The 22,680-nt window shown below is 45.4% G+C and overlaps 1 protein-coding gene across 1 annotated transcript in view; it reads left to right on the top strand.

Annotated features, from left to right (window-relative positions):
- The window catches only part of LOC105476421 (transmembrane serine protease 13), a 30,065-nt gene extending 20,201 nt beyond the window's left edge, over positions 1 to 9,864 (top strand). Inside the window, exons 8-13 of the mRNA XM_071075631.1 lie at positions 629 to 791; positions 1,808 to 1,980; positions 4,825 to 4,923; positions 6,417 to 6,559; positions 6,711 to 6,863; positions 8,242 to 9,864. Of these exons, the coding sequence (XP_070931732.1) occupies positions 629 to 791; positions 1,808 to 1,980; positions 4,825 to 4,923; positions 6,417 to 6,559; positions 6,711 to 6,863; positions 8,242 to 8,268 (758 nt within the window). The 3' untranslated portion in view covers positions 8,269 to 9,864. The remainder of the gene's footprint in view (positions 1 to 628; positions 792 to 1,807; positions 1,981 to 4,824; positions 4,924 to 6,416; positions 6,560 to 6,710; positions 6,864 to 8,241) is intronic.
- The last annotated feature ends 12,816 nt before the right edge of the window (positions 9,865 to 22,680 follow it).

The raw sequence follows: 22,680 nt of genomic DNA, 5'->3' as shown, positions 1-22,680 counted from the left end.
GTGTCTTAGTCAGCAGGCCTGCTTCAGGGCTGGAGTCCCTGTAAGGCACCGGTACACCCAGGATAACATTTCCCCTTCTCCTGACTCTGGCAGGGGCTCAGCCCAGCAACCTCTTATTCCAAGGAAGCGGTCTGAGTCTCCCGTGCATCAGGGGAAGTGTATTCTTCCTATGTTTAGAAACAATAGAGACCCCCATTATAATGCTTGTCAATTCAGGGTGACGTTAGAACTGGTCTGCGTTCCTGTGCTCCTAATGGCAGTCCTGGGACTTACCATCACGATCCCAATGCTTGACACAATGCCCAAAGCTTGGGACACTTAGAAAGCATTTGTCAAATCAATGAAAGAATGAGTGAAGGAGAAGAAAGAAGAATCTGCCTGGGGTCAAACTTCCCACTGAATGATCCCAGAAAGCCACCCCACCATGTGGTGGCAATGCTCTCACGGGAACTGCTGTGTGTAGCAGATAAAGGAGCAAAGCCCATCCATGGGAGGGTGGGTGCCCTTCAGGACTGGGCTGTCTGAGCCTGTCCTGGCCCTGGGAGCATGGCAGTGGCATTCTGATCAGGAGCTCGGAAAGAACCCTGGGAAAAGGAGGGTTCACAGTACGTCTACTCCTTCTCCCCAGACTGCGGACTGAGGGCCATGACCGGGCGGATCGTGGGAGGGGCGCTGGCCTCGGAGAGCAAGTGGCCTTGGCAAGTGAGTCTGCACTTCGGCACCACCCACATCTGTGGAGGCACGCTCATTGACGCCCAGTGGGTGCTCACTGCCGCCCACTGCTTCTTCGTGTAAGTGCCTGAGAGGCAGGTGATTTGACACTGCCCAGGGTCAGGGACCGCCAGGAAGGGCTGGCTGCAGACTGACTTCTTCGTGGAGGAGGACTCTGGGTGTGAGTCCAGCCCCCATGGGCCAGTTGGCACTGGTGTAGCTTGGGTGTTCACTTGGTCCTGAGAGTATGGATCGGGGGTGTTTGTTCTGAGCTAGGCCCAAGGATGAGAAAGTCCCATTGATGGCCCCAAGGGAGAGAGGCAGGCAGGAAGAGGGACTAGGAGCCGACCCCTGCAGAACAGGGTGAAATGCAAAAGGCTTTGGGTTTGTTGCTGCTTCCTGCAACTGGAACTCATAGCAGAGGAGCCCCTAGTTATCCCAGAAATTGAGGGCTAGGGATTGCAGGGAGAGCACTGTATCAGCTTCTAACAGTCACCAGCTGACCTAGCGTCTGGGGGCCCACAGCCCAGGCTGGTGGGCAGGAAAGAGCTCTGAGACCAGGCCTCAGGGGCACTGGCCTCTCTAATAATGAGTTCAGCATGTTACTTTGCCCTGTCTGAATTTGCTGAGGGTAATAATACTGAGATCTTATCAGTACAAGCCCTTGACCCTGCCCGGTGAGTGAATCTGTGCCCCCTATCCCTAGTCCCAGCACCTTCTGCAGCCCTGTGACTTGCCAGCATCTGTCAGTTCACATCGAGGCCCCAGAGCTTCAGCATGGCAAAAGTCAAAGACTCTTATTTGATCCTTGGTGACTTGCAGAGGAGATAGTGGGGGGTGAGTGCCACACAGAGGTCTTACTCATCATTCCCTCTTTATTACTGTAAGGTGCAGGGCTGCAAGCTCATAATTTTTGAGGGGCTGTGGGGGATTGCTTTGGCTCCAGGGATAAGATAGAGGGTTCCCTCCAGAGGTCATTTTATCCATCCTCCTGCCTCCAAGCTGGTGCTCTGACTATGGCTCCTGTAGGTAGCAGATGCTGCCAGTGAACGCTGCCAGGCAGGTACTGGACCATGCTCCTTTGTGGCTCTTGCAGGACCCGGGAGAAGGTCCTGGAGGGCTGGAAGGTGTATGCAGGCACCAGCAACCTGCACCAGTTGCCTGAGGCAGTCTCCATCGCCGAGATCATCATCAACAGCAACTACACCGACGAGGAGGACGACTATGACATCGCCCTCATGCGGCTGTCCAAGCCCCTGACCCTGTCCGGTGAGTGAATCTGCACTCCCCGCTCTCCTGTCCCCCAGCCCCAGCACCCTCTGCAGCCCTCGCGCTTGCCAGCATCTGTCAACTCATATCTGGGCCCCAAAGCTTCTGCATGGCAGAAGTCAAGACTCTTAAAGATCCTTACATGGAACACTTCTGTTGTATAATTAGGGAAACTGAAGCCCAGGGGCTATAAATAACTTTGCTCCAAATGATACATCTCACATTACAAATTGATGACAGAGTCAGGGCTTGGGTACTGATCTTAATCAATAGATTGAATTCTTTCACTGGTATTAACTGAGCACCTAGAGGCCGAACACGATGGTAGGCATTTTACACATAGGATTTCATTTACTCTTCACAACCAACCCTGTGGAGCAGGTACTATTATTAACTTCATTTGACATATGAGGAAATGGAACTTTACAGAGAGATAATTACCCGAGGCCACGAGTAATAGGTGGTAGCTCTGGGACTGGAACTAGGTCGATCTGATTCCCAAGCAATGCTCTCCCCACCTGGCTCTAGACTGGCAAATTGCTTACCCTGCAGTCGAGAACATAAGCTGAGCACACACTCAAACAGCTAATTGCTACAACGTTGTTGCTACGGACCAAATGAGGCTACACAAAGGAAATGCAGAGGTTCTCAGATGATCACTGTGGACAGGGGACCTCAAAGAAGACTTCATTCATTCATTCATCCATTCACTCATCTGTTCACTTATCAAATACTATGCGTCTACTATATTGTCAGTCCTATAGTACAGTTGCAAATAGAAATAAAATGGGTGACATACACCAAGACGACCAGTAGAGGTCAATTATGTGATGTTTTGGGTGAGCGGGGAGCTATGGTGGCACAGGCGGGAGCAACTAATCATCCTGGGGAAGCTCAGCAGAGGAAGGATAGTCAAGGTGGGTCCTGAAAAGATTGGAGAAGACAGGTAATGGAGGTTCAGGGAGGACCCTGAAGAATGGAGCCAGAGCCCCCTGGCATAAGCAGTTTTACAGGTGGGAAAGGGAGGAGGAGTACCGGGACTTCTGGAAGCCTTGGAGGACTCTCTGGTTAGTCTAGCCATTCTCGTGCTCTGAGCTTGGGAGCTGGTGTTTCCTCGCACATTAATTGTGGAGGCGGTGTCTATCACGAGTCAGAGCAGTTAGATCATCAGAATGGGGTGAGGAGGAGGATCCCTGGGAAGAGCTCGGTTGGGCAGCGCTAGCCCAGAACCACGCCCACGCAGCGTCACTCCCACTCGTAGCCACGCCCTGACACGACACGCCCACCAGCCCTTCTGCAACTCCAGCCTTGTCTGTGGAGCCCAGGGCTGAGGTGAGGGATGCCCGCTGCCCCCTGCCCTGCCGCTCAGCACACAGGAAGAGCACAGTCTGCAGGACCAGAGCAGGCCTTCTCACCTTGTCAAACCCGGGCTATATTTGGCTAAACATCCAAATCTTACCTCTCACCCACCCTCCACTCCTTAATATTATTTGGAATTCCAAAACTAAATAATTTCTAAAACCGAATGAAGACTATTCTCACATTGCGTATGCTTTTCAAATAGACTCTGATAGGCTTTTGGGCAGGAAGCAGACCCTTAGTCTGAGAATCACAGCTCAGATGTATGTAGTCCTGTGGCCAGAACATGTGCCCTGATGTTTGGTTTAGAAATCAGTGCAGATTTTCTTAAACTCATTTGGCAGGTAGAGCACTAGAAGTCACAGTACTTTCGTTTGTGAAAGTTCACTGGTAAATTTAATTTCCCCATAAAAAACAGTGAAATATATAACAATGGGTCATATATCAGTGTTACATGTTTTTAAAACTTTACATCTCAAAAAGGGGCAGAGAAAAGAAATACTATTTTGCATTTTTGTTAATAATGCATGCTATTCCTTCATCTATTTTTTGTTTGCTTTCTAGCAGACAAAACTAGGGTAGACACCAATGTTTAAAGCCTAATTCCAATTTATGGGAGAAAAATTTAAAATCATCCTTCCCATCTACCCTTCCTGCCTTCTCTCTCTCTCTCTCTTTTTAAACATTTAGTGAGCACTGAATATGTGACAGGCATTATCTTAGGTGCAGAATACTGCAGTGAATATAACAAATGGTTGAGAATACTGCAAACATTCTATCAACTAGTATTTTCCTCCTGCAAACTCAGGTGTGTTGGTCAATGCCCTGGTCGCCCTAGGGACACCAGTCCTCAGAGCTTATGAAGTGATACATAACAGTGACTTCTAAATATAATATTTCCGAGTGTGGGATCAAGTTAGCAGGAATTCTGTGGTCTGTGTCTCTAGGAATGCGTTTCCTGTTTGGAGAGATTTCTTACCTTGTGCTGGGCAAACATTTGGAGGGAGAGCCACAGGCCCTGGACAACCAGTGGGTACCCTCGCCAGACCAGGCTGGACATACCACTGAGATGCAACGGTCATAATATCTGGGTCTTAGCCTGCTGCTGTTCCTTGTTCTAATGGAAAGACATGGAAGAGGCTCTGCCGGGAGAGACCCTCTTTGTGGGGAGAGACCCTCAGCTGCCCAGTATCAGCTTGTACAAGGGAGCTTCCAAGGAGTATGCATCTGACCACAGGGCAACCACTGAAATCAGAATGGCTTTTAGCCTCTGGTAGCCCCCAAAGGCTGGTGGGTTTTGATAAAGTGATCGAGTTTCATGTCTGGTCAGTCCAAGGTTCTGGAGGATTCAGAACCACTCTAGAGTCAAGGATGAATGTTCTAGGAGCCTCCTCCTTGCCCCCAGAGTGACTCTGCTCCTTCTTCCTCCCCCTACTGAAAGTCTCAGCCTTGTTCCTTCACTGACATCTGGAGGTCTTGTTGCAGCTCACATCCACCCTGCTTGCCTCCCCATGCATGGACAGACCTTTAGCCTCAATGAGACCTGCTGGATCACAGGCTTTGGCAAGACCAGAGAGACAGATGGTAAGCGGCAAAGATGCTTGGTTGTATGTGTGTATTCATGTGCATGTGTGTGTATACGTGAGTGCGTGTAAGCAATGTGTCTGGGTATACAGATGAGGGCCTATGTCAATGAGAGTTTGGGTATACAGATTCATGGGCCTGGGTGTGAATATGTGTGTATAGACACCTGAGTATATGCCGGTGGGGTCGCTGTGACAATGCCTTCCGGTCAAGACCACCTGGAAAACTGCTGTGGTTCAACCAGTTGAGTTCATTGCTCATTGCAGTGAGAGAGAGCACACCATGAAGAACCATGGAGCATCTCAGCAACAGCGTGTCAGAGAGGACTGCTCATAGGATTTAGGTGGCTTGGGGAGGGTTCAAAGACGTAGGACTTTTCTCTAAATTGGATGGTGTCAGGAAGCAGGGGTTACTCTGTGACGGGGAAGCTTAATAACCTTATCTAGAGGCCAGGCATGGTAGCTTGCACCTGTAGTCCCAGCACTTTGGGAAGCCAAGGTAGGAGAATCACTTGAGCCCAGGAGTTCAAGACCAGCCTGGGCATCACGGCAAAACCCCATCTCTACAAAAAATAGAAAAATTAGCTGAACATGGTGGTGTGTGCCTGTAGTCCCAGCTACGAGAGGGGCTGAGGCAAGCGGATCACCTGATCCCAGGGAGGTTGAGGCTGCAGTGAGCCATGATCATGCCACTGCACTCTAGCCTGGGTGACAGAGTGAAACCCGTCTCAATTAAAAAAAAAAATTATCTAGGAGCTGTAAGCGGTAAGGAAGCAGCAGTCACTCATCTTGGCCAGGAGAGGGGGATGTTTGGTACTGTTGGGATTTGCAGATGCCCTTGTCTTTGGCCTTAAACAAGATGATGAAGTGGTCTTGTTTTCACGTCATCCCAATCACAGAGTGCCTTGTCCTGTGAGATGGCTTACTTTGAGCAGGATGACCCCGCAGTTAGACTCAGGGCACTGCCATGCGTTGGGACCGCTTTTCCCTTCCTCCGTGAGGCAAAGCGATGACTGATCTGGGCACAGCCTTCTCGTCTTGTCTCCATACTCTACTAGCTGTGTGATTGTGAGCAGGTCACTTCTCCAGCCCCAGGCTTCCCCACCTGTAAATGGATTAATGCCACCTGCTCTCTTTAGGGCACATAGCTTCCAAAAACAAACAAAGCCATGTATCTGAGGGTGCTTTAAACATAGGCAAGTGCTGTGCAACATGTCGTGTAGCCTGATAGGCTTGTGAGTGTGTCTGTGTACATGGATGTCTCTGTCTCACGTGCAGCGAGCTGTGTCTTGTGTGAGGGCATGTGTGCCAATATGCCCTGGCTGTCCAACCACAGAGGGCCTCCCTTGGGTCGGAGCCAGGCACAGGCATGGCACCCTCCATTCCCAGGAGGCTGTGATTCTAGGTCTTGGGGTGGCAGCTGGACCACCAGGAAGCTATCCAGAATCTCACTGGCTTTCCATCCTCTGTCTCCTCCACCCCACTTCACTGAAGACAAGACATCCCCCTTCCTCCGGGAGGTGCAGGTCAATCTCATCGACTTCAAGAAATGCAATGACTACTTGGTCTATGATAGTTACCTTACTCCGAGGATGATGTGTGCTGGGGACCTTCGTGGGGGCAGAGACTCCTGCCAGGTGAGGGTACCTGTGGGTGGGGCTCAGGTCCCAGCACCCTGGGGATGGGGGAGGCTGGGGTGTTGGGGCTGATGTGGGAATTGGGACCCCACCCTTTTCTGCTCACGGACTACCTGTCCCATCCTGCACATGTGCCCCCTCTCCCCTGTAGGGAGACAGTGGGGGGCCTCTTGTCTGCGAGCAGAACAACCGCTGGTACCTGGCAGGTGTCACCAGCTGGGGTACAGGCTGTGGCCAGAGAAACAAACCCGGTGTGTACACCAAAGTGACAGAAGTTCTTCCCTGGATTTACAGCAAGATGGAGGTAAGATCCCTGCACCAGGACACTGCACCCAGCAGACTGGGAACTTCCTAAGGTGGGGACCCTGGAGGAGCACCCAGGGTGTAGGCAGAGATCCCCTCAGCAGTCTCATATTCGGGGGTGTTCTGGACAGGGTCAAACGTGATGCCTGGGGTCAATCCCAGCTGCCTGTGTTTCTTTCCCTGCTTTTCTTCCCTCAGAACAGAGCTCAGAGGGTTGCAAAAGGGTGGGCCTAGAGGCTGGGCAGGCAGTTGCTAGGCAGATATTCCCCCAGAAGTGATTTTTTGTGTAAGGTTGCAATGGACTTTGAAAACGTTTCAGTTTCTGCAGAGGATTTTGTGATAGTTTTTGTTATCAAGCATTTATGCATGGGAACCCGCTCTTCATGGCCTTTCCCAGCTCTGTTTGTTGGAGTCTTTTTTATTTTCTTTTTGTTGTCGTCATCTTTTTTAAAAAACACAAGGGACTTCATTTTGACTCTGACAACTTTCACAGCTGTCACCAGAATGCTCCCTGAGAACTACAATTCTTTCCCTTTCCCACTTAAAATATTTCAACAGCACCTCACTACTATCGTAAAAGAGTATAAAGTAATAAAATAAAAACTTCTTTTATGTTTTTTGACTTGCTTTAACCTATGTCCAGCCTCAGAAGTCATTGTTCAGGTCAAACTGAACCACAAACTCTTTGGTGTGTGCCTTACCTTGCCCTTGGCCTTTGGAATACTTGATCCACCCTAGAGAGTCCCCTCTCCCACTTCCACCCTCTCATCTTCCATTTTTCTTACTGAAGAACTCTGACTGATCTATCAAAATCAGCCATTTACAACTCCTGGAATATCTTCAGTATTTACTATGTATTGTTATAAATGAAGGATGAATGAATAAATAAATGTAAAGAATAAAAGGTGGGCCTAACCTCGGTGCCAGCCCCAGTGCCACTCTCCTCTCCCAGGGATGACCGAGGTGTGAGTTCACACAGGCCACTGGGGGTGGAGTGATGGGAGGCCTCCCTCCACGGCAGGAATTTGGGCATCAGGAACCAGGGATCTGCCTGCAACTCTGCTGACCCAGTTGAGACCCTGCCTTCTCTGGGCCTTCAGCCTTTAGCTGTAAAGCAGGGGTTGCTCTGCCAGCCCTCCCCTTCTCTGCCTGGGGAACAGGGGAGGGCTCACACAAGTGGAGCAGGGAAGGCTCCAGAAATCTAGTGCAGAGAGGCCCTCCAAGCCTGCATCCATCCTTTCCTTTTACTGTCCCTCCTTGGAGAGGCAGTGCCAGGTGACAGCTGGGCTAAATTATAGGTTCTGAACCCCAACCTTGGGCTTCTGCGCTCCCCACCCACCCAGCCCACCATCACCTTCTTCTCCCGTTCTCTTCCTCAGAGCGAGGTGCGATTTGGAAAATCCTAACCAGCTGGCCTCCTGCTCTGCACAGCACCAGCTGCTGTGAAGACTCTGGCTACAGTGACTGGCCATGTGTGGCATCATCTGGGCTAATGGCCACCAGGCACCATCGGACTCTCACCTCCACTGTCTGCTCTGTGTGTGTGTGTGTGTGTGTGTGTGTGTGTGTGTGTACATAGTGTGCATTGCCACTCTCGAGTTTTTCAGAAACCAGCAGAGCTGTCAACTCTTCTCAAAATCCCAGGCTGGAAATTACCTGGAGACAAGAGCCTGAGTACTGTGGATGTTCCTACAGGGGTGTCCATAGATGGATGGAGGAGGTGGAGCCCAGAGCCCAAGGAAGGGCCTGGAATTCTTGCTTCTCTGACCCTCACTTACAGACTAGCCCAGTGTGGACAGATGCCAGCAACCCAGGTGACGCCATTGCTGTCCCGGGAAGGATCGCGGGTTTTGGTGGATGCAGCTTCCCCGTGCCTGGACTGTCTTCTGAGGAAAGCTGCTCCTGTTGTCGTTACGAGCATCGAGCCCTCACTCAGACCTCCTGCTGGAGCCGTATATGTCCGCAGCTGAGCTGTGCTATGGCTAACCAGGCTGACAACGGAGATGAGGATTCACTGTACTCATTTGGTCATAAGCTGCTGGGGCGGGTTTTATTTTATTTTATTTTTATATTTAAGAAATGAAAATACGGGTATTTTTAAAGATTCTCCAAAAACTCCAGGAGCCTTGACAGCTAGCATCAATCAGCCCAAGACCACCAGGGGACTCCTGGGAAGTGTCATATTTTAAGAGTCCTACAGAATATTTCTGGCCTCAAGGGACTGGATGAAGAGACTGGACTGAGTCCCCAGGATGGACATCTCCCAAGTCACTACAGCATCTGGAGCCCCTAGGAGATACTCAGGGAAGCAAATACTCTTTTGGACTGGCAAGCAAATCTGACATGACGAGGTCCACAAACTGTTTCTGCATCCAAGGGCCCTGACAAAGGCATGAAGAAACGGATGCTGTTCCTGCATAGGCTCCCAAGGGCCCCAGGGAGGTCCAGGTGGAGAGCATCTCTCATTCCCAGGGACTGTCCTGGGACTTTGGAATTTCTTCTCAGCTTTCTCTACCTTTCAATTTCTCAGTTGTTCCGGAAACATAATACTGACATAAAAACTGCCATGGAGAGAAACCTAACGTGGTCCCAGGCCCTCCAGGCAGCCCTTCTGAAGGATCCAAGTTGACCATGTTCCTGCAAATCATCAGTGTGCCTGGACTCAGCAGTAAAAGCCTGGGCCTTCGGCAGCCTTTTCTCTGGGGCAGCTATTCCTCTGCCAGCCGTGCTCCCCTCACCTTCCTTGGGCCCGTCAGGGTCTTTTGTGGTGCTATGTTTCTCAGAGGCAGGATCCAAGCAGATCAACCCGGCCTAGCCCAGCTCAGGCAGGCCGTGGCCGCTCAAGGGAAAGACTGCCCCAGAAGAGCAGGCTGGAGAGGCTGGGCAGGGGCTCATGGGGCTAGGTACACTGGGGAATGTTAGCAAGACTGGCAAGGTGGCCACATTCCTGTCTGCAGCAGCCCCCAGTGATGGTCTTCAGCAATAAAAGTTGTGTGACCTGAGATATCTGTCTTTGGATGTTTTACTGGTACCCTAGGTAACAAATTGAGGTTGCCCACCCTTGTGCCCAGACACTCTTGGTTTTGGTTCTTGGTTTTGGTTCCTCGTCTCTGGGTTCTGCTCATTTAGCCATACATTCATGTATTCATCCATTCACCAACCACATCCGCACCTACTCTGTGCCGGGGACTCATACTAGGCCCAGAAGATACAAAGGGCATGACAGATCCTCAAGGAACTGGGTCATGACCCAATGTGATGGAAGCTGTGATTGAGTGTGGACACCATGCTTGGAACATGCTCAGAACAACCACCAGCCACACCTAGAGATGTCAAGGAAGCTTCTCAGAGGAGGTCAGGTTTGGAATAAACCTTCACAAAGCAGGTGGGGGCAGGGGAAGGGCACTCCAGGGCATGTTCTTACCCTCTTCCTCTTCCTCCACTTCTGCCTTTGCTGGCTCAACAACAGGTGTGTTGACAAGGAAGCCCCAAAGCTTACTCAGCTATTTCCAAGAGAATCAGATGGGTGGTCCCACTGGCCTCTTCTGAACAATCTACCCCTTCTTGCTTTGCACTTTTCCTGTGTTTACCATATTGACCTCAAACATTATGAGCCCACTGGTGAATCCCCAGCTCCACCTCCACACCCCCATTCACCAGCGGGCTCATAGTCCCCAGCACACCAGCCACAAGCACAGAATTCTCTAGGTTTCCCCAAACGCATCCAGCCTCTGGACACCCTGAACTTGATTGCTTTAGTCTTTCATATCAATGCCAGGGAAAGTCCTTCTTTTGATTCCTTTCTTGCTCCATGTGCACAAGAAGGTATGGAGGAGGAGGCAGGTGCCACGCTTACTATATTCCTAGGAGGGGTGACACTGACTGTAATAGATCCCACAGTTTCTCACCATTTCAATGGTTTAACCTAATTGAAGTTTCTTTCGCATCCATGTAACAGTCCAGTAAGGGTGTTCTGATCAGAGGGAGACTTTCTTCCACAAGCTTTTTCCGTCTTGGGAGTTTGTCATCCACATTGTTGTCTAATTCTAGCCAGAAAGAAAATATAAAAAAGATTCATTCAGTCCTTAAGTGCTCTAGCCCAGAAGTCATTTCCACTGACATTTTATGGGTGCAGACATGTCGTATGTGTCATGTGGCACCATCTAGACAAAGTTCGGCTGGGAAAGGCAGTCGTTGGCAGATTCCCCTGCAGGAGACAGCACTCATTTCAGAAGACAACCAGCCATGTCCACTCACCGTAGGAAGGTGGCTGCATCCTCAGAAGCCTGGCCTGGGCAGAGACTTAGGGCTTAGGCCATTTCTGTTTCTTTCCCCTTAGAAAGCAGACACTTTCCCTTCTCTCTCAGGGGATTCCTAGGACATAAATTGATTGGCAGGCGTGTAAGGGTATGGGAACGGGACGGGGAAATAAGGTAGAGAAAAAGCAGGATCTGGATGGAAAAAGAAAAATACATTCCTTTGGCCCAGGATATCTATAGAGGCTACAAAAAATATAGATGGAGGGGGGAGATGGGGCATTCTAAACTGGCCCAGAATCTCCAGGGAATTGTGTGTGTGTTTTGGGCAGGGAGGGTGTTGCAGTGACATTGTCCTGTGTCCCTGGAGCCTAGGCACCTCCAAGTACCAGTCAAGTCTTCTGGCTTTGTCGACTCTATTGACTGCTGCATTTCCACATAATTTCCCTGGGAAAGGAGTGCCAAGTGAGTGTGCTGGGCAGGAGGAGGAGGAGGCTGTTGTGGGAAGAGATGATGGCTCTTTGCAGAAGGAGCCACTTACAGTCTAGCAGGTGTCCCAGCTGCCTCTGGGCTTTGGTTAGATTCCCAGGGACCATTCTTCCCCATAATCGCTTAGCTGTGGTCCTGATACAATTGGGTGGATATGGGGACACGCATATGGAGTCCCCATGAACGCCATGATGAGGATAATGATAGTAATAGCCAGCGTTTGCTAAACGTTTGCTGTGTGCCACATGCTGTGCTGGACACCTGATGTATATTATCTCCTGCCAGCACAAGAATCCCATGAAGTGGGCATTGTCATCATTCCTAATTTACAGATGAGGAAACAAAGGCCAAAAGAAGTGAAATAAGCCTCCCAAACTGCACGACTGCTGCATGGCAGAGGTGGATTTGAATTCGGGCTCTGACATTCAGCTGCTCTTTTATACTCTGCACCAGAGTCAGGTGGAATCCTCCCAACTGGGACCTCATAGGCTCCGCTGTCTGGCTCTGCGTATCTTTCCAGGAGTGGCAGGGTGAGACAACTCCCCAGAGAAGGCTGGGCGCACCCATCAGAGTGTGGCATGACCAGAGGCTTAAACCATGCAGTTTCTGGAAACTTGGACAAGTGCATCATGAGTGGGAGGAAGCCGTTCTCCACCCTGGTCCCAAGTGGATAGTTTCTAGGAGGCTCTGTCAAGTCACAACAAGCTGTCACCCAGTACACCTCCAAGTCTCCTTGATGTAGGTGGATGACTCTGAAAGGAACATACCATTCATTCTCCATTTTCTGCGCACTGGCCCAGGCTTCCTGTCCCTAGGAAGGCTGCCACCCAATCCAGGAAGTAAGCGTGCTATACCGATCTTACAGTGGGTCCTCCCAGAGAACAGGGAGGACTGTGCTCAGGAGATAAACAGCCCTGGACCTTCCGGGACAGGAGGTCTTGTTAGCTGAGACCTCTAAGAAAGGTGAGGGCATGGCCTGGTCTATGGCCCTCCACTGCTCACTCCTGCCAATGGGACATGGGAGGTGGACATAACAGGAGGCCTTCTCTGTCCAAGCCCTGAGTCCCAGAAAAGGTTCTTTACTTTTCATACAAGGAAGGGTCTGGGAATCTGCTTTGAATAATTCCTTCTAATTACACTGTGTTGTAGCAGAGAGAGCTCTGGGAGTTGGAATCGAAGTACCTGGATGTACAAATTCCAGCTCTACTACTTACTTAGCTATGTGGTCTTAGACAAACCATCCTCTCTGTTTCTTCATATGTAAAATGGGTGTATCCAGCCTACATTTGTTGTGAGATTAAATGGGATGATCCATATAAACATGCAGGGCAAAGTGATTGGCATATCATGACTTCTCTGCAGATGCTGAATTCGCAGTGAAAGGGTCAGATCCTTCACCCCCAGGCGCTTCATCAGACACATGACATGGGAGACAGAATTTTGGATAAATCTTCGAGTCCTAGGAAATTTGCGATGTCTCTCCATAAACTTCGTTCCTAGGCTTTTAGCAATGAACTGATCCTCCATGGAGGTGACGCTACCACCTAGGCCAGGTGGACATTCCCAGCTGGTGGTCCCTCTAAGTTGTGGTGCTCCATGACTTAGAGGAGCTCACCCTGTTCTCTCTTATCACTGACAGGGCCAGGAAAGCTGCCTGACCCTGGAAGAATTGTCCTCTGGGAGATGTTAATGTCCTGCCCTGGCAGCCTCAGACTGCTCAGCCAATAGAATCAGGCAACTCAGGGCTGTGAGCGGCATTCATCTTCAGACCCCACAACTCCTCAATCCACAGCCATCTCCTGCCCATCATACCAGTGTCTGGGAGACACTTCTTAGTCTTCATCTTCCTGGAACCCTTGCAGCATCTAACCATCGAGTGCCCCCTACTTTATGACATTGCCATGACCTCTGGGACATGGACTATCCCAGGTCCCCTTATTGCCCTCTGGCTGCTCTTTCTCAGTCTTCCACAGATTCTGAAATTGTGTTCCCAGGAGACGTCCCCAGCTCTCTTCTTTTCTCTTGGTAAATGGTAAATGCTAACCCTGGGCCATGTCATCTATTCCCAGGGTTTGCAACATACACCTATGGAGCCAGCAGGAATTTGCTCCATGTCACTAAAGAGTAAAAAATCTCACCTTTCTTTTTAAAATCAGATGAATCTGACTTTGAACTGCTGCAGCCTGGCTGAAAAACATCCCTTGTCATCTTCTTCCCCAGAAGAGCTTCTTGCCCATTGATCCCCAGGTTGGGTACTCCATCTGCAGCCCTTGTGGGTACCCCTCCCAGTACTGTACAGGTAAAGGGCATAGTTTCCAAACCTTTGTTCTCCGTGCCCTCACGCTCAGGGATCTCACTGTCCCTGGGTCAGACTGAGGCTGCACCCCTATCTTCAACCCTCAAATCTTCTTCCCCTAGCAGGCAGTTCAGGCCTATCTCTTTTATGAACAGTGCACAAAGGCTTGTAAATTCTCTATGGGATCGAGGCCATTCCTTCCTGATAAGATCATGCCAGAAATCAGGATGAATATAGAATTCAGTAATTGTGCACACATTTTCATGTGAACGTAAGTATTCATTCCTCTAGGATAAATTACTACCAGTGGGATTATTGTATCCTCTGGTAATTGTATGTTTAACCTCTTAAAAAACTGCCAGGCTTTTTCTAGAGTGGCTATACAATTTTTCATTCCTACCAACAATGTAAGCATTTCGTTTGTTCTGCATCCTCACCAGTATTGTCAGTATCTTTTTTTGTAGCCATTCTAATGGATGCAACAAGATACAATGCTATCTCTTTGTGGTTTTAATCTGCATTTCCCTAATAACTAATAATATTGAGAACCTTTTTATGTGTTTATTTGCCATCTGCATATCCTCTCTGGTGATGTATCTGTTCAAATATTTTACCAATTTCTTCATTGGGTTGTTTCTTATTGCTCAGTTTTGAGAGTTCTTTATATATTCTGGATACAGTTTTTGTTGGACATGTGATTTACAAATATTTTCTCACTTTGTGGCTTGTCTTTTCATTCTCTTAATTGTGTCCTTAACAGACCAAACATTTTTCATTTGGTAAAATTCAATTTATCAATTTTTTTCTTTTTAGATTGTGCTTTTGCTATTGTATCTAAGAACTCTTTGCCAAATCCAAACTCAGGAAAATTTTCTCTGATATTTTCCCTTAAGAATTTTATTGTTTTATGTTTTACATTTGGGCCTGTGATCCATTTTGAATTAATTTTTGAGTACTCTTGAGGTCTAGATTAAGGTTCATTTTTATTTGTCTGTTTGCAAAAGGATGTTTAGTTGTTCCAGCACCATTTGTTGAAAAAGCTGCACTTTTTCCATCCAGTTGCCTTTACATTTGTCAAAAATCATTGAACATATTTGTGTGGGTGTGTTTCTTGACTATCTATTCTGTTCCATTGATCTACATGTCTGTTCTCTCAATTATACCATGCTGTTTTAATCACTGTAGCTTTATAGTATGACAAAATTGGGTAGAGTGAATCCTCCAAATTCATCCTTGTCCAAAATTGCTTTAGCCATTCCGGTTCTTTTACATTTTCATGTAAGTTTCAGAACAGCTTGCCTATATTTACAAAGAAACCTGTTAGAGTTTTTTTTATTGGGATTGTGTTAAATCTGTAGGTCAATTTGGAGAGAATGAACATGTTAATTATATTGAGCATGTTGCTCCATTTATATTACATAGAGCTTAGATTTCTTTCATCTAGGTTTTGTAGTTTTCAGCATACAAATCCTGTACCTATTTTGTGAGACTTACAGCTAAGTGTTTACAGGTTAACATAACATTTTTACTAAAATAACTATGTTTTTCAAATCAAAACAAAGTATTTTACATTGTTTACACTGCTTTACATTTTTGCAAATCTCTTTAATGTCTGGCTTAATAAAAGATAACTGGATTCTCATACTTGGTTCTATATTCAATCTGTTGTTTATGTTGTTTTTGTTGAAATATATGAAGAGAATCCAATCTCACATAGATACAGAGTTGGAAAGTGGAAGGGTATTCAGTTTCAGATAATTCTGGATCCTTTTAAAAATATTATACTTAACCTTGAGAAGTGGCAACTTCTTGAAGTTTAGTTGCAATGTGGAATCAGAAACCATATTAATTAAATTTTTGTATTGGGTTAACTTAAAATCTAATTAGACCTTGGTCTATCTTGCACTCCAAAATGGGTCTTTTACCCATGCCTAATTTTATAGCATCATTCATTGATCATTTGGAAAATATTGGTTCTCTAAGTTGTAAATGACTTCCCAATGTTAGCACATTTCATTATACAATATCGAAAACTACATGTCTTAATATCACCACTGGAAGTCCTAGCCAGAGCAAACAGGCAGGAGAAAGAAATAAAAGATATTCAAATAGGAAAAGAAGAAGTCAAACTATCTCTCTTCACTGATTATATGATTCTATACCTAGAAGACCCTGAAAACTCTGCCAAAAGGCTGCTAGAACTGATAAACAGCTCTAGTAAAGTTTCAGGATACAAAATCAATGTACAAAGATCAGTAGATTTCTATATGCCAATAACCTTCAAGCTGAGAGTCAAATTAAGAATGCAATCCCATCTACAATAACCAAACATACACACAAAATCTAGGAGTACATCTACCAAGGAGGTGAAAGATCTCTACAAGAGGTACAAAACACTTCTGAATGAAATCATAGATGACAAAAACAAATGAAAAAAATTTTGTGCTCATGAATTAGAAGAATCAATATTGTTAAAACGGCCATATCACCCAAAGAAATCTACAGATTCAATGCTGTTCCTATTAAACTACCAATGCCATTTTTCACAGAACTAGAAAAAACTATTGTAAAATTCATATGGAACCAAAGAAGAGTCCAAACAGCCAAAGTAATCCTAAGCAAAAGCAACAAAGCCACAGGCATCATATTACTGGACTTCAAACTCCACTATAACACCATAGTAACCAAAACAGCATGGTACTGGTACAAAAAAAGTCACACAGACCAATGAAACAGAATAGACAACCCAGAAATAAAGCCACAGACTCATAGGTATCTGATCTCTGACAAAGTCAACAAAAATAAGCAATGAGGAAAAAATTCTCTGTTCAATAAATGGTTCTGGGATAGCTGGCTAGCCATATACAGAAGAATGAAACTGGACACCCACCTTTCACCATAGATAAAAATTAACTCAAGATAGAGTAAACATTTAAATGTAAGACCTCAAACTATAAAAATCCTAGAAGAAAACCTAGGAAACGCCATTCGGGACATCAGCCCTGGGAAAGAATTTATGACTAAGTCCTCAAAAGCAATTGCAACAAAAGCGAAAATTGACAAGTGGTACCTATCTAACTACAGAGCTTCTGTAGAGCAAAAGAAGCTACCAACAGAGTAAACAGAAAGCCTATAGAATGGTAGAGAACATTCACAGACTATACATCTGACAAAGGTCTAATATCCAGAATCAATAAGGGACTTAAACAGTTGAACGAACAAAAAAACAAATACCCCTATTAAAAACTGGTCAAAAGACATGAGCAGACACATCTCAAAACAAGACATACAAGCAGCCAACAAACACGAAAAAGCACTCCACATCACAAATCACCAGAGAAATGTTAATCAAAGCCACAATGAGACACCGTCTCACACCATTCAGAATGGCTACTATTAAAAAGTCAAAAAAACAACAAATGCTGGGGTGACTGTGGAGAAAAGGGAACACTTATACACTGTTAGTGGGAATGTAAATTAGTTCAGCCACTATGGAAAGAAGTTTAGAGATTTCTCAAAGAGCTTAAAAACAGAGCTATCATCACTGGGCATATATCCAAAAGAAACTAAACAATTCTACCAAAAAGACACATGCACTCATGTGTTCATTGCAGCACTATTCATAACAGCAAAGACATAAAATCAACCTAGGTGCCCAAAAACTGTGGATTGGATAAAGAAAATGTGGTATGTACACACCATGGAATACTACACAGCCATAAAAAGAACAAAACCATGTCCTTTGCAGCAACATGGATGCAGCCTGGAGGTTATTATCCTTAGTAAATTAATGTAGGAACAGAAAACCAAATACAGCATGCTCTCACTCATAAGTGGGAACTAAACATTGGGTACTCATGAACATTAACATGGCAACAGTAGACACTGGGGACTACTAAAGAGGGGGGATGGAGTGGGGCAAGGCTTGAAAAACAAACCATTGAGCACTATGCCCAGTACCTGGATGGTGGGATCAATTGTACCCCAAACCTCAGCATTACACAACATATGCATATAACAAACCTGTACATATACCCCCTGAATATAAAATAAAAGTTGAAATTATAAAAATATTTAATATAAAAAATAAAATGTTCATCATGCTTAACAACAACAAAAAAAATACCACTGATCTCATCAGAAAAGATTTTACAAATTGGGAAGCTGTCAAGCTCTTGGTAAAGGAAGTAGATTCTCTAAAATTCTAATTTTTATTATTTATTTATTTATTTATTGAGATGGAATCTCTCTCTTGTCGCCCAGGCTGGAGTGTAACGATGAGATCTTGCCTCACTGCAACCTCCGCCTCCTGGGTTCAAGCTATTCTCATGCCTCAGCCTCCTGAGTAGCTGGGACTACAGACATGCACCACCACGTCCGGCTGACTTTTGTATTTTTTAGTAGAGATGGGGTTTCACCATGTTGGCCAGGCTGGTCTCAAACTCCTAACCTCAGGTGATCCACCCACCTCGGCTTCCCAAAGTGCTGGGATTATAGGTGTGAGACACCGTGTCCGGCCTGAAGATTCTAATTTTTAATTGAAAGTTTAAACTTTATCATTAGTGACAAATATTGTCGTTTGTTTTCCTTGAGGTGATAAGCTCATTTTACTAATTTCTAAAAAACAATTGCCAATTCTCAAGTCTGCGTAATTATAATTTGTCTGCTGATCTTCACTCAAGTAAAAATAGTGTTTTGTGAAAAAACCAGTTAGCTTAGCATGCAGCTCAAAAGTACAAGTCTTTTTCTTTGAGAGAAACTTAACACTTTGGTATGCAGCAGAGATCCTCTATGCATGCTTCCCATTTTGTCACACTAAATATTAAAAAGACATGTGCTCAGGGTTGAAATTTAACCATATTAATAATTTTTAATAATAATTTTTGTGGCTTCTTCAAGGATGTTCTTAAGTGAAACTGGCAAGTGTGTGGAGGTGAACAACAGTCACTACAAGTACTGTGCAGGTTGGTGCCACTGTCTGATTCCTGCTGAGGAGACTCACCTTGCTTCTGTGCCGTTGGTGCAGATGTCAACACAGTGAAAAAGACAAATGACATCATAGCGTCATTATGAAAATAGTTTTGACCCTGCTGACTCCCTGAAAATGTCTCTGGCTGCCCCAGGAGTTCTCAGACCCTACTTTGAGGGCTGCTACATTAGACCATATGAGACAAAAAAGAAAAATCTAGAGATATTGATTTGAACCGTACTTCCTAGAAATTCTATTGGAATCATGTCTTTATCTCACCCTCACCACCTTTTCCTACTTTCGGGGAAAAGTGAACAATCTGTCATCTGAAGAGGCCTAAGTCTAGTCAGCTTTATGCTGTGATGTTGGGTCTCGTTGAAGGAGATGGGTGAAAATTTAACTGCAGTTTAATAAAGAGCACAGTGGGTGGGAGGAAGAAGAGTGGTTGGGAATTTGCATTTTCTTAACTTCCTGGGTTTGATGCATCCCAGGTGAGCACTCAGATTCTACTTAGAAACACTTCAATAATTCTCTCTGGGTTTTAGGAAGCATATCTGATATAGTCAATATCAGCAATGACATCTGGATGGGTTCAGTTTTGTGGTTGGGACTAGAGATCAGAATCCATCAGTTCCCCTCTAATTATCCCTCTAACTGGACTAATAGATGACCCAAATTCAATTGAATTCAACGAATTGTCACAGGCACTTATTAGTACCAAGGACTGTCTGAAACGCTGGGAACAGAGGCTGAGGTTGGGTTAGAGGACACACACCTATCGGTAATTCATCACAGTATTCCCCTCGCTGGCCCTTCCTACTCTGGTCTTCTTGTTTTTTTTTTTTTTGTTTTTTGTTTGTTTTTTTTTTTTTTAAGCTTGATTGTGTTTGTAATTTTGTAATTTAGTTCTCATTTTAGGAGCATTTAAAATAATCCAAACTGGCTGGGCATAGTTGCTCACGTCTGTAATCTCAACACTTTGGAAGGCCGAGGTGGGAGAATCACTTTAGGTCAGGAATTTGAGACCAGCCTGGACAACATATTGGACCTCATATCTACAAAAAGAATTAAAAATAACCAGGCATGGTGGTGCCTCCCAGTTACTTGGAAGGGTGAGGCAGGAAGATCTCTTGAGCCCTGGAATTCAAGATTGCAATGAGCTGTGATCCAACCACTGCCCTCCAGTCTCAGTGATAGAGGTCCTGTCTCTAAACCAAACCAAAACAAAACAAAACAAAATCCTGAAAATTATGAAAATAATATAAAATGTGCCATTTATATGTGCCAAGCATTGTGCTATAAACTCATCACATTGTCACATACCTTATCTCAATCTCTCCAAACATTATGAAGTAGGTACTGTTACAAAATAGAAAGTAATCAATCCCACCATCTAGAGGTAAATACTGTTAGCATTTTGGTAAAATCTTTCTGGAACTTTTTCTACACATCCACAGATAGATGTCTACAGTTGTATATTAATGGGATTATATTACATAGGTTGTTTTGTGTCTTGATTTTTTTCTGTTAAATGAGATGAACACCTTCCCCATGAGGTTAGATATTACAAGTAGTCCTCCACCATCTGAGGGGGATATGTTTCAAGCTCCCAGTAGATGCCTGAAACTGTGACTAGTACCAAACCCTATCTCTCTCTATCTCTATCTATCTATCATCTATCTATCTGTCTACGTATCTATCTACACACTCTCTCTCTCTCTCTCTATATATATATGTATACACACATACACTGTCTCTCTATATGTATATATATGTGTGTGTATACACACACTATGTTTTTTCCTATACATATATACCTATGAAAAAGTTTAATTCATAAATTGGGCACAGTAAGAAATTAATGACAATAACTAATAATAACATAGAACAATTTAATAATATACCGTAATAAAAGTTATGGGAATGTGGTCTCTCTCTCTTTCTCTTTCTCTCTCTCTCTCTCTCAGAATATCTTATTGAACTGTCCTTACCCTTCTTGCTGTGATGAAGAAGGGACAGAGCCTGATAACACAAGGTTTCATCACACTCGGAACAGTGTACCATTTAAAACTAAGGAATTGTTTATTTCTGGATTTTTTCATTTAGTATTTTTGGATCTTGGTTAAACACAGATAACTGAAACCATGAAAAATGAAATCATGGGCCGGGTGCAGTGGCTCATGCCTATAGTCCTAGCACTTTGGGAGGCGGAGGTGGAAAGATCACTTGAGCCTAGGAGTTTGAGACCGGTCTAGGCAACATAGTGAGATGCTGTTTCTAAAAAAAACCAAAAAAACAAAACAACAAAAAAATTAAATCATGGAAAGGGAGGACTCCTGTACTTTCCTTTTTAATGGTTTCAGAATATTTCACGGTATGGATGTAACAGTTTACTTAATCCACAAGTGGACATCTAAGTAGGGTAGTTTCCAATTACTAATAGTATTAATATAAACAATACTGCAATAAATTTCTTCGTGCATTCTGAAGCAATGATTTCCAAAAGGTAAATTCTTTAAATAAGATCGTTTACATTTCTAACCCAAATGCGAAACTGTGTTTTAGAAGAGTTGAATTCACTTCTATTCCTCCAATGGTGTCTACTGTAGCTTCAAAGAAAGCTAAAGGCTGACAGAAAAGTGCATGTGAATGTGTTCTTATGGGGATACCTGTGTGTATATGTCAGTTTTCCACAGGTGTGAGGGTTCACTTATTCATTTAACATTTTTGAGCATCTACCATGAGGCAGAGAGTCAGGGATTGAACTGTGAGAAACTCAACATGACTCCAGCTCTGATGGAGTCGAACATATATCTTTTTAAAATAAAACAACTGCCATCAGTGGATGAAGAAAAATTATGTAAAGATACGACTGCCTGTACCGAGGGTCTGCCCCGGTCTGGTGATGATTAGGGGGAGATCAAGGAAGGCTTCCTTGAAAAGGGAATATTAGAGCTAAGCTCTGAAGCACGAGCAGGCATTCACTAGATGAAGAGTAGGAGGAACCGTGTTCCCAGCAGAGAGAAAATTTTTATCTCTTGTTCCACCCTCAGCAGGAATATCTTGCCAAGCAAATCTACTGCCATTCCACACACACGAGCAGTCCTGCCTTTCCGCCTCGGTTCGCTGTTCTCCCAACTCTTTTTCCTCCCAAGGCAGGAAGTCTATGACTCAAAAAATGCAAAGAAGCCTGGAGAGGCTGGAGCCCAAAGAAAGAACGGGAGAGTGAGGCCAGTGGGTACTGAAGATGTGCCTGACCTTGCGTGTCTCAGTGTGCACATGCAACGGTGCATGTGTGCGCATCTAAGTGCTGTTGGTAGGTGTACTGGTCGCTGCCTATCAAGATGCATTCCCCTGACCAGAAGTATAAGCATTTCTTTGGGCTGGGCCCAGATATCTGTGTTTTAACAAGCCTCTCAAGGTCTGTGAAGCATTCCCAAGTTTGAGAACCACTGGCCTGGAGGGCGTGTTTGTCTGATCGCACCTGTGTGCCCTAGGCTTGGGGATATTTGACTTGCAGGTGTAGATTTGCATCTAGGCATCCTTACAGCAGACAGCCCATTCTATCTCACTTGACCTTGTCCTCTGAGAGCACTCCTGAGGTTAGGGCAGGCACTCTGGGGCACTTAGCACATATTAAATGTTGATGGTAATGACAGCAGCCAGACACGTCTCCAGCTGAGCCCCCATTTCTTATCAGTCCCTGGGTAGAGCAGCCACAAGTTGCCCTTCTTTCATCACCATAGAAATCTAATCTCAACTGTGCAGAAAGCAGGAGGTTCACACTGGGAGAGCAGGAGAAATGACC

Source organism: Macaca nemestrina, chromosome 12 (genome assembly GCF_043159975.1).
Source record: "Macaca nemestrina isolate mMacNem1 chromosome 12, mMacNem.hap1, whole genome shotgun sequence".
Taxonomy (NCBI): Eukaryota; Metazoa; Chordata; class Mammalia; order Primates; family Cercopithecidae; genus Macaca; species Macaca nemestrina.
This window is presented reverse-complemented; position numbering and strand designations above follow the sequence as displayed.